At 40.4% G+C, this 12,705-nt stretch overlaps 1 protein-coding gene across 8 annotated transcripts in view; it reads right to left on the minus strand.

Moving 5' to 3' along the window:
• LOC122564345 (F-actin-uncapping protein LRRC16A-like) overlaps nucleotides 1–12,705 on the minus strand; it is a 472,988-nt gene that overhangs the window by 239,296 nt on the left and 220,987 nt on the right. For all 8 annotated transcript variants that reach the window (XM_087978643.1, XM_087978642.1, XM_087978641.1 and 5 more), the window contains exon 11: nucleotides 10,557–10,651. In XM_087978643.1, the coding sequence (XP_087834769.1) occupies nucleotides 10,557–10,651 (95 nt within the window). The remainder of the gene's footprint in view (nucleotides 1–10,556; nucleotides 10,652–12,705) is intronic.

Below are 12,705 nucleotides of genomic sequence, written 5' to 3' on the forward strand. Positions count from 1 at the left end.
CCTGCACTCTTAGATCTCTCTGCCCATCAACTTTTCCCAAGGCTCTTCCATTCATTGTATAATTCATTGTAGAATTAATCTTGCCTAAATACACTTAATGGTAAGGTCCTAGAGAGTGTGGAGTGCAGGTTCATAGCTCCTTGAAAGTGGAGTCGCAGGTCGATAGGATAGTGAAGAAGGTGTTTGGTATGCTTTCCTTTATTGGTCAGAGTATTTAGTACAGGAGTTGGGAGGTCATGTTGCGGCTGTACAGGACATTGGTTAGGCCACTGTTGGGATGTTGCGTGCAATTCTGGTCTCCTTCCTATCGGAAAGATGTTGTGAAACTTGAAAGGGTTCAAAAAAGATTCATAAGAATGTTGCCAGGGTTGGAGGATTTGAGCTACAGGGAGAGGCTGAACAGGCTGGGGCTGTTTTCCCAGGAATGTTGGAGGCTGAGGGTTGATCTTATAGGAGGTTTATAAAAATATGAGGGGTATGGATAGGATAAATAGACAAAGTCTTTTCCCTGGGGTTGGGGAGTCCAGAACTAGAGGGCATAGGTTTAGGGTGAGAGGTGAAAGATATAAAAGGGACCCAAGGGGCAACATTTTCACGCAGAGGGTGGTACGTGTATGGAATGAGCTGCCAGAGAAAGTGGTGGAGGCTGGTACAATTGCAACATTTAAGAGGCATTTGGATGGGTATATGAATAGGAAGGGTTTAGACGGATATGGGCCAGGTGCTGGAAGGTGGGGCTAGATTGGGTTGGGATAACTGGTCAGCATGGACGAGTTAGACCGAAGGGTCTGTTTCCATGCTGCACATCTCTATGACTCCATCACATAATTAAAAACACAATTTAAAGTATGTCCCTGAGAGCCCGATAACATCCATAGGAAGACAGGACTTGGAGAGGACATTTAGCCCTTGGAGCCTACTCCACATTCAATAGTTCTAAAGACTTGTAAACGTTAACTCAGTTTTTCTCTCCAGATTTGCTAAGTTTCACCACTATTCTCCATGTTCATTCAAGATGATTGCTGATCTGGTTGTTGTCTCAGTTCCGCTTTCTTGTCTGCATGCTTGGTTTCCTTAGATCAAAATCTAACCAACTCAGCTTTGTGAAATTTGAAGCTTCACTACCTTCTGGATAAGAGAATTGCACATATTTACAACCCCTCCTCCATGATTTTCGCTTCCCCGGTCCCCAACGCCTTATCTTCACCATGGATATCCAGTCCCTGTACACCTCCATCGCCCATCACGAAGGACTCAAAGCCCTCTGTTTCTTCCTTTCCCGCCGTACCAACCAGGACCCTTCCACTGACACCCTCCTTCGACTGACTGAACTGGTCCTCACTCTGAACAACTTCTCTTTCCAATCCTCCCACTTCCTCCAAACCAAAGGAGTAGCCATGGGCACCCGCATGGGCCCCAGCTATACCTGCCTCTTCGTAGGATATGTGGAACAGTCCATCTTCCGCAGCTACACTGGCACCACACCCCACCTTTTCCTCCGCTACATCGATGACTGTATCGGCGCTGCCTCGTGCTCCCACAAGGAGGTTGAACAGTTCATCCACTTTACTAACACCTTCCACCCTGACCTCAAATTTACCTGGACTGTCTCAGACTCCTCCCTCCCCTTCCTAGACCTCTCCATTTCTATCTCGGGCAACCGAATCAACACGGACATTTACTGTAAACCGACTGACTCCCACAGCTATCTAGACTACACCTCCTCCCACCCTGCCCCCTGTAAAAATGCCATCCCATATTCCCAATTCCTTCGTCTCCGCTGCATCAGCTCCCAGGAGGACCACTTCCAATACCGAACAACCCAGATGGCCTTTTTCTTCAAAGACCGCAATTTCCCCTCAGACGTGGTTGAAGATGCTCTCCTCCACATCTCCTCCACTTCCCGCTCCTCCGCCCTTGAGCCCCGCCCCTCCAATCGCCACCAGGACAGAACCCCACTGGTCCTCACCGACCACCCCACCAACCTCCATATACAACGTATCATCCGTCGTCATTTCCGCCACCTCCAAATGGACCCCACCACCAGGCATATATTTCCCTCCCCTCCAAGAATTTGACATATCGTCCAAAGAAAACATTAGTTTAAGCCTTTATTGCAATATTTCACAATGGTATTTCCTACAAATTAATTACTGTACAAAAATTCTTCCCAAAACAGAATATTCTTTTGGAAAATTAGTGAAGGCAAAAGCACTTATCAAAAGGGAGGGCAGAAGTGGTTTCAGCAGTCATGCAAAACAAGCAATAGTGAACTGGAAGCTCAATTTATACCCTTCTAATTGGGCAATCAAAATGGATGGAGAATAAAATATGTTATTTATTCACCACCAACTGTTTTGCAGAATGGACAAAGCCAAATTTTACTTCTAACCAAATTACTGCACAGAGAAGAACTTATCAAAATGACATTGCACTATTGCCTAACCAGTAGAAATAAGTCACCTTATTGGAGCACCTTTACAAAAATGCGCATTTTACAGAGCTGACTTTTAATTTTTTCTTGTATTATCAAAAGCAGAATTAAGAAATTAGTGCTCAGAAGTCAAAAGACTGTATTACAGACATTCAAGTCCAAACATATTTGGATTATCTATTAACAAGAGAATACAAAGGCATTGGGATAACCTGCCTTTTAGCATTTTGCAAAAGAGGAAATATATAAACAAGAGTAAAAGTCCCAACAATACAAATTGTACAATCCAGACAAAATAAGCACATTGTGAGCGACAAGTAAGGATAAATGAATGCATGTATGCAAAAGCACTAAAAAATGTATAAATTGGAGCTGGGCAAATAATGAATCAAATAAGGCACCCCTAAAATAGCAGAGGGCAGCAATTTCAGAAGAAACTATAGCAAGCAAAAGTGAGGACAAAAATACAGCTAGTGTGAAATCGATAAAACAAACAGGACAATGATGCAAATCTAAAAATTGTATAGGCAGGTTTGTAGTGCACTAATCATAATAAAATGACGTGGTCATACAGTGATTTCATCTACCTTGGAGGCACATACAATCAAAACTTATAAAGAGAAAATTGACCAGTTTTGTCCACAACTAGTTGAAGACTGAGTATTTGACATAAAAGATGGCAATAACACTGACAGATGGACTTCAGAAACTCAATGTGTAGAACTGGCAAGAGCTTGGAATTGCAATAAAATTCTTCATATGGCAATATCTTAAATCTCTTAATCAGCATTTCCCATTTAATGATAAAAGTCGATATCAAACTATGTCAAAATAGGAGAACATGGAACAATATTTATCAACAACAGTGTGCGCCCAATACAACATTATTAGTATACAACTAAATATGCATACCATAGCAAATTGGTAGTGCCCTTGCCAAGGTCAGAAAGTTACAGGATCAAGTTGTCTCCACATACTTGAGTTCACAATTGCTCTTATTCTCCAGTGGAGGACTCAAAGTGAGGCACAGTTGGCAAGCTGTAATTTCTCAAACAATTTAAATTGAGACCAATTTGTCAGTTAGGTTAAAGATTCCTTGGCACTATTAAATGAGGTGGATTCTCTTGGTGTCCTGACCAACACTTATGCCTCAACCAACACTAAGAAAAATAGAGTATCTGGTCATTTGTAGCACAAATGTTTGTCAGGCTTTGTGTTCCCAAATTAGCTCTCATGCAACTTTTTTTTTTACAATAGAGAATACACGGAGGCATTTCATTCGCTCTAAGGCATTTTCAACATACACACAACGTAAAACACTATAATGATTTCAAGGATTCTCTTCTTCTTCATGACATTTGCTCAAAAACCTAGATTGAGGGATTTATTTTTCGCTTCTGTGTTCAATACCAACTTATCTATTAAAACTTCAGCCACGTCAGTTCCACGAAAAACCACGGACCTTCATTTCAAAGACTTCAAAATTGACTCCCACTGGTATGATTGTCCTATCTCAAGACAATATGAAATAAGAACAGGAGTAGGCTGTTCAGCCCTTTGAGCCTGCCCCGCCATTCAATAGGATTGTGGATGATCTAACATCCATCATGTCTACTTCCATGCCTTTTCCCAATAATCTTTGATTTCCCCACTTATCAACAATCCATCTATCACAGCCTTAAACATACACAATATGAGATATTGTATAATGATTCTCTTTACTAAATCACTCACAAGCACTCTATGTAACTCTGCCGTGTTTACATTGACTCATTCATAATACCACATTTTTGTAGTAAATCTTACTCTTTACACAATAAACTAAATTAGACACCCCTTCCAACCCATTACTGTTTCTTTACACATTTCAGTTTATCGGCCACATGCTGCAAGCAGTGTTTAGACATGTTTCTGTATCAAAGCTACCCCTGAATAAGCGTTAATACTGCAACCTACTCAGAACAATGCCACCCACATCATCGCGTCTCGATAACTCACTCGAAACAATGGAAAGATTATACTATTCATTAGCCCTTAGCAAAATCTATTGGGACTTGATTAGGTTGCAGTACATCAAATAGCTTCTTTCACTAGTATGTCCCCACAAGCCTGCTGCTCTTTATCTCTTTGAGATTTCCTCATGCACTACCTATTTCTATATCATGGTACAATCTATTTTGAATTTCTATTTAGGGCCACGATCTTATACTAATATCGGATTTATACTTTTTAAATACACATTAAATAGGGCTACTGCACCTATAAGAAATTTACTATTAAAATAGCGCTTCCATGAAACTGTATGAATGAAAGTGTAGGAATTGCCAAAACTGGCAACTGTAAATGAAATATCATAACCCAGCTGCAGGAGATCAGTTTAATATTCTCTACACTTTTACTTACTATATCTATACTTTCTCACTTATTTAGATCATATAGGTCCACTATTTTACAAATGTTAACTTGTACAGTCATGGAGATGTACAGCATGGAAACTCATCCAAGCCAGTCAGATATCCCAACCTAATCTCGTCCCATTTGCAAGCACTTGGCCCATATCCTTCCAAACCTTTCCTATTCATACACCCATCCAGATGCCTTTGCAATGTTGTAATTGTACCAGCCTCCACCACTTCCTCTGACAGCTCATTCCATCCACGCACCACCCTCTGTACAAAAAGGCTGCCTCTTAGATCCCTTTCAAATTTTTTCCTTTCACCTTAAACCTATTCCCTCTAGTTCTGGACTCCCCCACCCCAGGGAAAAGACCTTACCTATTTATCTATCCATGCCCTCATGATTTTATAAACTTCTATAAGGTCACTCCCCAACGCTCAAGGGAATACAACTCCAAACTATCAGTCTCTCCTTATAATTCAAACCCTTCAACTCTGGCAACATTTTTGTAAATCTTTTCTTAAGTCTTTCAAGTTTCACAACATCCTTCTGATAGGAGGGAGACCAGAATTGCACACAATATTCCAAAAGTGGCCGAACCAATGTCTTGTACAGCTGCAACATGACCTCCCAACTCGTATATTCAATGCTCTGACCAAAAAAAAGAAAGCATACCAAACACCTTCTTCACTATCTACCTGCGACTCTACTTTCAAGGAACTATGAACATGCATTCCAAGGTCTCTTTGTTCAGCAACATTTCCCAGGACCTTACCATTAAGTAAAAAGGTCCTGACCTGATTTGCCTTTCCAAAATGCAGCACCTCACATTTGTCTTCATTAAACTCCATCTACCACTCCTCAGCCCATTGGCCCATCTTATCAAGATCCCGTTGTACTCTGAGGTAACCTTCTTCACTGTCCACTACACCTCCAATTTTGGTGCCATCTGCAAGCTTACTAACTGTACCTCCTACGTTCATATCCAAACCATTTATATAAATGGCAAAAAGCAGTGGACTCAGCACCTATCCTTGTGGCACACAACTGGTCACAAGCCTCCAGTCTGAAAAACAACCCTCCATCACCACCACCACCACCACCCTCTGTCTTCTACCTTCACATCCAATGGCTAGTTCTTCCTATATTCCATGAGATCTGACCTTGCTAACCAGTCTATCATGAGGAACCTTGTCAAACGCTTTACTGAAATCCATATAGATCACATCCACCACTCTGCAGTCATCAATCCTCTTCGATACTTATTCAACAAACTCAATCAAGTTTGTGAGACATGATTTCCCATGAACAAAGCCATGTTGGCTATCCCTAATCAGTCCTTGACTTTCCAAATGCATGTAAATCCTGTCCCTCAGGATTCCTGCCAATAACTTGCCCACCACCAATGTCAGGCTCACTGGCCTATAGTTCCCTGGATTTTCCTTACCACCCTTCTTAAAAAGTGGCAGCACGTTAGCCAACTTCCAGTCTTTCTGCATCTCACCTGTGACTATCGATGATATAAATATCTCAGCAAGGGGTCCAACAATCATTTCCCTGTGGTTCCACACAAAGGCTGCCTTGCTGATCTTTAAGGGACCCTATTCTCTCCCTAGTTACTCTTTTGTCCTTAATGTATTTGTAAAAACTCTTTGGATTCTCCTTAACTCTATTTGCCACAGCTATCTCATGTCCCCTTTTTGCCCTCCTGATTTCTCTCTTAAACATATCCCTACTTTCTTTATACTCTTCGAAGGATTCACTCTATCTTTGCTATCTATACCTGACATATACTGCTTTCTTTTTCTTGACCAAACACTCAATTTCTCTAGTCATCCAGCATTCCCTACACCTACCAGCCTTTCCTTTTACCCGAACAGGAATATACTTTCTCTGGACTCTCGTTATCTCATTTTTGAAGGCTTCCCATTTTCCAGCCATCCCTTTACCTGCGATCATCAATCAACTTTTGAACGTTCTTGCCCAATACAGTCAATATTAGCTTTCCTCCAATTTAGAACTTCAACTTTTAGATACGGTCTATCCTTTTCCATCATGATTTTAAAACTAATAGAATTATGGTCACTGGCTCCAAAGTGCTCCCCCACTGACACCTCAGTCACCTGCCCTGCTTTATTTCCCAAGAGCAGGTCAAGTTTTGCACCTTCTCTAGTAGGTACATCCACATACTGAATCAGAGAATTTTCTTGTACACACTTAAATTCCTCTCCATCTAAACCCTTAACACTATGGCAGTTCCAGTCTATGTTTGGAAAGTTAAAACCCCTACCATAACCACCCTATTATTCCTGCAGTTAATGGAGATCTCCTTCCAAATTTATTTCTTAATTTCCTGCTGACTATTGGAGGGTTTATAGTACAATCTAATTTGAAAAACAAAAATGACTAATACCTCTTAATTATGCAAGCTCAGACATTCTAATGCCATCAGCAGTAACAGCGAGCATTTGGCAAGTGTTTAACCTATCACCTGCTTCCCCAGGACAGATGTCACACAAACATGCATATAATACTTACAACTATGTGAAACCATAGTGCTAAAATTTTAATGTATGCAAAAAGTGTGTATAAAAGAGGCTACTGTAAAACTGTACATTAGATTCCATCATGGTCTCCAACTGTGTTACCGCAGATTCTCAACAAAGAGGTTATTTCAATCTCAGTCATTATTGACCATGATCCCACAAGAAGGACTCTGCCCCCACTGCTTCCTGTGGCAACGAACTCCAAAGATTTTAAACCTTAAAGAAGAAATTCCTCCTCATCACTGTCTTAAATTGGCTCCCCTTTATTCTGAGATTTTGCCCTCTGATCTGAGGCTTTGCCATGAGGGACAGCATTTACCCTGCCAAGCTTCCTAAGAATACTATAAGTTTTAGCGAGAGCACCTTTCATTCTTGTGGACTCCAATGAATAGCAGGTCCACCTGTTTAGCCTTAACTCATAACACAATCCTTCCATAACTTGCATCATCTTAGTGAGCTATTTATTCTCGTACCATGCTTATGTAATGTCCATAAACCCACGGCTAAACTAAGATATCTCAGAGTGGTAAAAACAATGCCTGCAGATGCTGGAAACCAGAATCTAGATTAGAGGGGTGCTGGGAAAGCACAGCAGTTCAGGCAGCATCCAAGGAGTGGTATTCTGATGAAGGGCTTTTGCCCGAAACATCGATTTTACTGCTCCTTGGAAGCTGCCTGAACTGCTGTGCTTTTCCAGCACCTCCTCTAATCTAGACTAAGATATCTCAGAGACAAAAATAGAAATTGTTGGAAAAGCTTAGCAGGTCTGGCAACATCTGTGGTCAGAAATCAGAGTTAACATTTCAGGTCGAGTGACCCTTCCTTAGTACGGATGTGCTTAATTTTTACCATTCAGGATAACCTTTTAAATTGGCCAAAACTAGGCAGATAATGCTACTCATACTCAACCAAAGTGTTAATTTTGATCAAAGCAATGAAAAAAACTTTAAGACATGGAAACATGACCAAAAGAGAGTACACAAAATAATATTATGCTCTTCTGTTGTTGATTTAACTCACAGACAAGAACATTAAGTTCAGATATTTAAAAAGTGCACGACTGCATCAACACATTTATTCACTGAACAACTGAGTGGTACAGCTAAAATGACCCATCTTTCTGCTGAATTGTTTCCTTTCATTTTAGGGGTAGAGGATGATAGTGCAAGAGGGACGCAGTGAGGGAACACAGGTATGAGACAGTGCAATTGGCTTTGGGGAGACAAACTCAGTCAGTATTACTACTCATGCAGGTACACCTTGTTAGATAGAAGATGAGGAAAAACCCATGTCAGTGATGTCCGTCCTGGGTTGACCAGTCTGCTAAAGGAGTCTAAAGTAGTCCTGCACTTCAAAAGGAAACTGTTCACTTCACTGTGTTATGAAAGAGGATAGCTTCTCTTCCAGTGGAGGTAATGCAGTTGTAAGAGGAGACAAGTAATTAGTGACAAAATGAAAAGATCATTGAGCATGTTGAAGCCAATTAGCTTATGAAATATTGATTAATATTTTATGCTGATGAAATTTTCTAAATAAAGTTAATTGAGGAATTGAAGAACCGCAAAGGCAAATCAACCATAGTTGGAGTTATGTACAGGCCTCCAAATAGTAATCAGGAGCTGGGGTGTAAGATACACCAAGAGTCAGAAAAGATATGTAGGAACGGCAAAGTTAGAATGATCTTGGGGGATTTCAAATGCAGGTGGACTAGGAAAATCAGGTTGGTAGTGGATTGCAAGAAAAGGAATTTGTGGAATGCCTACTAGATGGAGTTTTGGAGCAGTTTGTGGTGGGGCCACTAAAGAACAATATTGAGATCACAGTCAAAAAGTGTGGTGCAAGAAAAGCACAGCTGATTAGGCAGCATCTGAGGAGTAGGAAATTCCTCCCTCTCATTTATCTCTCAGCTCCTTTGGCATCCACCTTCCCCACCCCCACACACATTCCTGATGAAGAGCTTAAAACGTAGATTCTCCTGCTCCTCGGATGCTGCCTGACTGGCTGTGCTTTTCCAGCACCACACTCTTGACTCTGATCTCCAGCATCTGGAGTCCTCAGTTTCTCCTAGTTCATTGTTCCCTAGTTGGTTCCACCTCAAGCTGCACCAAAAAAGACTTGACATGGTACCTTTTTCTGTTACTACAATAGACTAACGTGGGCCCTTGGTTTAACATCTGAAAGATGGTAACTCCAAGTGTACAGAACTCTCACATTCCTACTGTGGACCATCAGCCTAAACCCTTGTGCTCAAGTCTCCACAATGAATCTGAATTCTTTGCCTTTTGACTTGTAGCAGAGAGTGCTACCAACTAAGTCATGGCTGACACTACAAAGCACACACAATTTGGAGAATTCACCCAGTGTTGTCAGCAAACTCTAATCCTCGAGTTTGAAGGATATTCTAAAGGATCATAATAGAATCGTATACAATGAAAAAAAAATGAAGCTTTTACATTTTATTCTTCTGTTGTTACAAACATGTACTCAAAAGCTTATTTATTTTTGCCATAGTATCTGGACCAAAACTCAAGGTCAGAACCATTGATGGTCTTTTATGGCATCTGACATAGCAGTGTTTGAAGAAGCCAAAACTATTCTAAAATAGAAACTTAATTTATAGAAAATTAGCCACGATAAAAAAGCAGTGTTAAATCTGAAGAAATTGAGTTCATATTTCAACAAGTTGAATGAATATATTGGACGATAAATTCCAAAGTAAACAATCCGAGGATTTCATCTGCCATTATTTAGTCTTGGCCTTACAGGTTAAGATTTTGTAAATGTTTGTATGCAAGTTGCTGAAAGTGAGTTGATATCAATGCAGTGTGGGACAAGGTCACTTGAGACTCAAGTGAACGGGACAAGTAATTACCTTTCTTATAACTGACACAACACATGTACCACACAAATTGCAAGTTAGGTTGGGTAAATTCATTATTAATATCAATGATAGAAAGAGAGTGCATTTATACAAAGAATAGTTAGATTCTTTGAGAGGAGGAAAAAAGGAAAACTTTAAATATACATTTTTTAAAATTTCCAGCAATTAAACTCTGAAGGAATGAAATTTTACATTGCTGACGGATAAATCCGAATGCCACAGCAAAAATATCTGAAGTATACCGTGTCCAATAAAAAAAGATTTGCAGCTAAATTATAAGTGATGGAAGATCATCTACCTCTGTCCTCCAGTGCATTGTTGGCAAGATTGATTGTGTGAAGTCCTGAGTTCGGATTGTGAGCAAGCGCACTGGCCAACTTCTGTGCAAAATCCCTAGGGAGAAAGAAAAGAAATTGTGTGAAGAGATGCACTTGAACTGTGATCCAGAACTGGTTGAAATATACATAAGGATCAAATGAGCCAGAGGCCAGGATCTAAATATACATTACAAGGGAATGTCACTGCTTATTCACAGGCACATATCTGTTTCAACACTGCCGATACAGGCATGGATTGAGTGCTTTTATCGTATCAAGTCAGTTTGTTATTTTTCCCCTTGAAATATTTTACTATGATTAAAGGTAATATAAAAATGCAAAGACAAAATGTCGCAGATGCTGGAAATCGGAAATAAAACCTGGAAGTAATGGAAATACTCATAAGGTTAGTCAGCATCTGTGGAAAAAAACAAAAGTTAACATTTCAGGTTAATGACACTTTACATTAGCTCTGCGTCTCTCTGCAGATGAATGAATGTTGTTGTTGTTAGTCAAGTTAAGTGCCAATACAATACAACAGTACATGTGCAAATATATGTTATTATTTATTCTGAGAATACCTCTCTATTAGAATCACTTTGAACACTGCTCAAAACTGCCACATTATGTGGATTTAACTAGAAATAGCCTGGGGACAGTATTAAGGAAATCCATGTGTTCAATCACATAATATCAATTTTCAAGAATAAAGTAACTAGTAATAATAAAGGCTACCAAGTGAGCCTTTCCTTTCCAACACTTCCCTCTGTATTCTGATAGAATTCCAATAATGCTAGAAGTTTTTCACAGTGACTATGAAAGTGCAAAAGTTCATGTCAAAATCAGAATGAAGGTGTGACTTGCCTGGCACTTCAGTACAGATGACGTTCTCACAACATTGCAAATTTGATAGAATGTGTTCCATTTTAAAGATACTACATAAAACAGCATTTGTGCAGTGGCAGTTCTGAACTGAATTTAGAGTCTAGTGGTACTGAGGCCAATTAAATAACTAGGCTTTGTGCTGGTGTTCATGCTATTTTAGCTGCATCCATCTCTAGATCAGTAATATTTCATCTCCCTTCTGATTTGAGACTTGCAAATAGTGATGAAACACAAAGCATGACCTTCATTGTGCAAGTACCTGGACCACTCATGAAAATGGTTAGGCTGCCAATAATTCCCATTAATATTGACAGATGTTGTTGATGACAGTCAGTTAAAAGTGGTTGGCATTTGCTTCAACTTAAGTCACAGCGAAGCATATTTGTCGTGAAAACGTAACCCGCAATTGGTAAGGAAGCTCAGGGATATTATCGGAGATGTGACAGACTTGCAGCTGAGAATTATTTGGATGCTGTAAAAAGTGATACATGAAAAGACTCACTCATTATGGCAGAAGGACATAATGAAGTAGTTCAATGGATGGGGCAATCATGATATCCAGAAGAATTCTTGGTTGGGTGTGGAGAGCATTAAAAAAGCTTGCCTAATTAAACATTCTAGAGCTGTTGTGTTCTATAACCTAAGCATTTGGTGTTCGCATCCAAGTGAGTCTGTTGCTGTTGCAAGAATATCTGTCCATCCTTTTCATTAACCGAGCCATAAGTCTTGGCTCTATGGAGGTGGAAAAGTGGAAGGCACATTGTACTGAGTAAATATAGTTGCATTACACAATCTGATGGCGATCATTTTGGATGCCTCATTAGCACTCAATCCAATTTCATTTATGTATTATGCTATCGGACAGAGATGTCTTTATGTGAAGAAAATATTTCACTTTCAAAGGGATTGTGCAGAGATCACTTCTAGCAGTGCCATCTTTTAAGGCACGGTGGCACAGGGGCAGCACGGTGGTTAGCATTGCTGCCTCACAACGCCAGAGACCCGGGTTCAATTCCCGACTCAAGCGTCTGACTGTGTGGAGTTTGCACATTCTCCCCGTGTCTGCGTGGGTTTCCTCCGGGTGCTCCGGTTTCCTCCCACAGTCCAAAGATGTGCAGATCAGGTGAATTGGCCATGCTAAATTGCCCGTAGTGTTAGGTGAAGGGGTAAATGTAGGGGTATGGGTGGGTTGCGCTTTGGTGGGTTGGTGTGGACTTGTTGGGCTGAAGGGCCTGTTTCCACACT

The sequence above is a fragment of the Chiloscyllium plagiosum genome, unplaced genomic scaffold (assembly GCF_037043375.1).
Source record: "Chiloscyllium plagiosum isolate Xiang-an unplaced genomic scaffold, Cpla_swu_hap1 HiC_scaffold_34, whole genome shotgun sequence".
Classification (NCBI taxonomy): Eukaryota; Metazoa; Chordata; class Chondrichthyes; order Orectolobiformes; family Hemiscylliidae; genus Chiloscyllium; species Chiloscyllium plagiosum.